Below are 4,090 nucleotides of genomic sequence, written 5' to 3' on the forward strand. Positions count from 1 at the left end.
ACAAAGTTGTCTTCATGGAAGTAGGGATCTTGGGATGAGAGCGGTGATTCGGTGTTCAGGCTCAGTTGCACCCGCGTTGAACAGAAAATTCAAAAAAAATTCAATAAGTTCCAAAAAAATTCCATGGAAGATAATTTGGTGTGTGAGGTGCGCTCCAAATGTCTAGACATTTGAGAAGCTCTCAGCAAAATAGAAAAATTTAGGGTATGTGAAAAAGTTTATTGTTCATGTATGTTTTTGACCCAATTTGTCTTTTTTTGCTGAGAGCTACTCATATGTCCAAATGATCCGTAATTTGGAGCGCACCTCATGCACCAAATAAAAACTGTTAAGAGCTACTCATATGTTGAGTAATACTAGTAGAATGCCCGTGTGTTTCTACGGGCTACAATGCATGTATTTGAGCGACTCGATAGCAATCATCACGTAAACCTTCTCTCTTGACCGCTCAAAAAAACGTAAACCTTCTCTCTCTCTCAACTCCTCCCCTCTCTATATATCTCCATCTCGCCATTCCTCCACTCACCCTTCCTCCCACTCTCTCTCGCTCCTTGTAGGACATGGATGTCGAGCATGTCGCATGGGTAGGGTTGAGGGGATACAAGAGGAATAGGGGACTCCCTCATAAAGCTCCCCAAAATGATGTTTAACTAAGCAGCACTCTCTAGTTTGATGTAATTAGTCTTTGAGCCGTCCTATGAACCTAGAATATCACACATCATTGACCTCGTCAACGACTCATGAGTCTCACATAAAAGATTGAAGTCATTTCTTCTGAAGTATAACTACAAAAGAATGGTGTGCATGAACTTACTTCAAAACAACATCTTGTGTGTCATCTCCTATGAGAATAGTAGCCACTAATTAGGTAAGCAAGATTCAAGTACATACCTAAAAGTATCAAAGAACCTAGCAGAAGACCTGCAACCTTCAACCATGACAAAGGAACACCATTCACTAACACTGCATTTGATAGTATAAATTATCGGTAATAGTTAGGTCCTACCATAAGCGATCTGTTGTCAACTGTCTTGCGCGGTTATGCTGTCAATTGCCAATGGACAAACCTACACCTGTGACAGGCCCTTGCATGGTAGTTAGACTTACTTCAGAAAAAGGTAATGGTTTCAAGAATCGAGTGAATGCATCGTCCAAGGCTGAGAACATTTTCTTTACAATGGCATCTAAAATAAAATGTGAGATAAGAAAATTTAATCAGACGGCATAAGAATTTTAAAAACAGGACATCATTCCTTTTTGCACATATCTAACTGGTTCTTTATGTTTATAACATAATTTCAGATTCAATCAAAGCAGGTACATGACATATAACCGGATTTGATCTAATTATCAAATTCAGTTCTATTTTCTAAAATATGAAGTGGCGGGTGACGACTTGCAAAAGTGTGAGCCGTTGAGGCACTTGTTACATATATGAATATAACACTTCATAGAAGAGCATATAATTTAGTCATGAATATTTTGTAAAGTAAAACTAATGTCTATAGATTCAACGGACTACTCGAAATCCGATGTTAACAATCAGACACGTACCACCCACATGCCTTGTCGGCCCTGCGGCCTCGAGCACCATCATAAACATGTGTGTGGTAGCCGTTGTCCTTGCTCCGATGGGTACCCATCGCTGCTGCACAGAGGCCACACACACGACCGTGTTACTGTACAATGTCGCTGCCTTGCTCGTCGTAATTTTTCCCCATGCCATCGCCAACCTCCATTCCGCCTCCTCATCCCCGTCCATTGGGATATCCCCTTGTAACCTACAAAAATTGGTAATTTGGGTCTTAATATAATTGTAGAAATTCAACACATTCAAATAACCTGCACGCAACTCAAAGACACAGTTTACACTATGATAATAACCGGCTTGGGCACTGAGATGTAAATAATTAAAAGGCACTGAGATTCTTTCATCATCTCTAGGAACTAAAGTCAAAATCTTGCGCTCTCTATGTTAGCAAACCTGACTAAATTTATGGATCCATGAAAGGGTCCACCATTTATGATTCAAACTGAATGTTCGGCGATTTTAGTCGGGGGCTCAGTACTTCCTACTAGGAGATCACATAGATTGTCCATGGTGTACGCTGCTTCCTTATGAGAGGGAAATGTGCACTCGTTAGGAGATGTCTTAGCAATGCTGCCATCTCACATAGATTGCACATGGTGTAAGTTGCACTGTTGATCTAGCTATGCAAGCAAAGAATGTTAAAGTAGGGATGCGTCAACAAAATAGAGCTTATGAGCATATATTACATAACGGTAGGCCATCTTTAAGGTGGTAAACACCAAGTTATTACAAAGCAAATCTAAATTTGAATACTGAGAGGGTGCAAATGAAGGAAATATGCCCTAGAGACAATAATAAAGTTGTTATTTATATTTCCTTATATCATGATAAATGTTTATTATTCATGCTAGCATTGTATTAACCAGAAACTTAGTACATGTGTGAATACATAGACAAATAGAGTGTCACTAGTATGCCTCTACTTGACTAGCTCGTTAATCAAAGATGGTTAAGTTTCTTAGCCATAGACATGAGTTGTCATTTGATGAACGGGATCACATCATTAGAGAATGATGTGATTGACTTGACCCATCCGTTAGCTTAGCATTATGATCGTTTAGTTTATTGCTATTGCTTTCTCCATAACTTATACATGTTCCTATGACTATGAGATTATGCAACTCCCGAAAACCGGAGGAACACTTAGTGTGCTATCAAACGTCACAACGTAACTGTTAGGCATTTCTACAATAGTGACACTTCTCTTCTGACTTACAAATATGTTGTTCTCATTCTAGCAACACAAAAATTAGACTTGCATCTACACTCAATCAAAACATGCTTAACGTCTGAACATAGAATGTGCAGTACCTTAATATATTATATTTTAATTAAACTATTAATACTCCATGTTCAGCTCTTTACCGACAGAAATAATCACCATCGCCAGCCACATACAATGTTACCTCTATATTGGATTCAATTTGGGTTTGAATTTTTGTCAGATTGTGGAAACAAATCTTAGGCATAAATTCAATTCGAACGTTACATGTGTCATCGTCCGATGGTATCATGATATCATGTAAAGGGTGTGGTGTCACTGGATATGTTCCTTGTTCAGAAACAAGTTGAATCGCACGCTCTCTTTTGCCTCACCATTCTGTTGTTCTGTTGGAGAAACATGAACAAGTAACATCCAGCCTTGACTTGCCATTATGTTAACCAAAACATGCTCTAAATCTAAACTTAGAACGTGCAATGCATATGCCTCGTCATGCCACATGGTTGTTAGTGTACGACGCAAGTCAACCCTTCCTAGCTAGCACTGTTATATCATTCTTTGTTTTCTAATTAGTCTACCTCCATTATCTTCATTAAACAAATAATTCTTCACCTCAGCTCACTACCGACAGCAGAAGAACCATCACCAACGACCTTTCAACCAGGTGTACATGTTACTACATCTTCACATGTTACCCAACATTCTTTTGTACTAGATCCGGCTGTTGGATCCAGTAAGCATTGATTACCACCTGGTATTAAGAGACAGCCAAGCTTAACTGCCAAACCGCCTGGTATTAGGATGTGGGGTTTGACTAAACATCATAAACGGGGGAGACAACACATGATGGTCAGGTCTTAAATAACGAGGAAGAAAGGAACATGAGAAGCATAACAGAGCTAAACCCGGAGAAAGCAACCCCAGAGAAAGCAGAAGCGCACACATGGCGAGAGGAATCAAAATGCTCGCATCTCTCGCCCGAGATGCACCAATGATATGCTAACTGTACAGAACGTATATCGGCGAGATACGCTAATTGCATCGACATGGTTAAACTAAATGATGTTTGTTACGTAAAACTGACTCAATTGTACTTAATATGAATATATCATCTTTTATTGGAAAATGTAACAATTGACTAAAAATAATGTCCCCTCAAATGTTTCACCACTAGTTTATGTCTTGATTCCGGTTCAACCATCCGCTCCATCTGAAATTCTTAATATACATACAATTATTCATTTACTTTGCGGCAATAAATATGCACACACATTGCA

General features: G+C 39.1%; 1 protein-coding gene across 1 annotated transcript in view; it reads left to right on the forward strand.

Annotated features, from left to right (window-relative positions):
• Window positions 1-3,756: 3,756 nt before the first annotated feature.
• The window catches only part of LOC123172819 (endoglucanase 21-like), a 6,212-nt gene continuing 5,878 nt past the window's right edge, over window positions 3,757-4,090 (forward strand). Inside the window, exon 1 of the mRNA XM_044589723.1 lies at window positions 3,757-3,800. Coding sequence (XP_044445658.1) covers window positions 3,757-3,800 — 44 coding nt within the window. The remainder of the gene's footprint in view (window positions 3,801-4,090) is intronic.

Source organism: Triticum aestivum, unplaced genomic scaffold (genome assembly GCF_018294505.1).
Source record: "Triticum aestivum cultivar Chinese Spring unplaced genomic scaffold, IWGSC CS RefSeq v2.1 scaffold31157, whole genome shotgun sequence".
Classification (NCBI taxonomy): Eukaryota; Viridiplantae; Streptophyta; class Magnoliopsida; order Poales; family Poaceae; genus Triticum; species Triticum aestivum.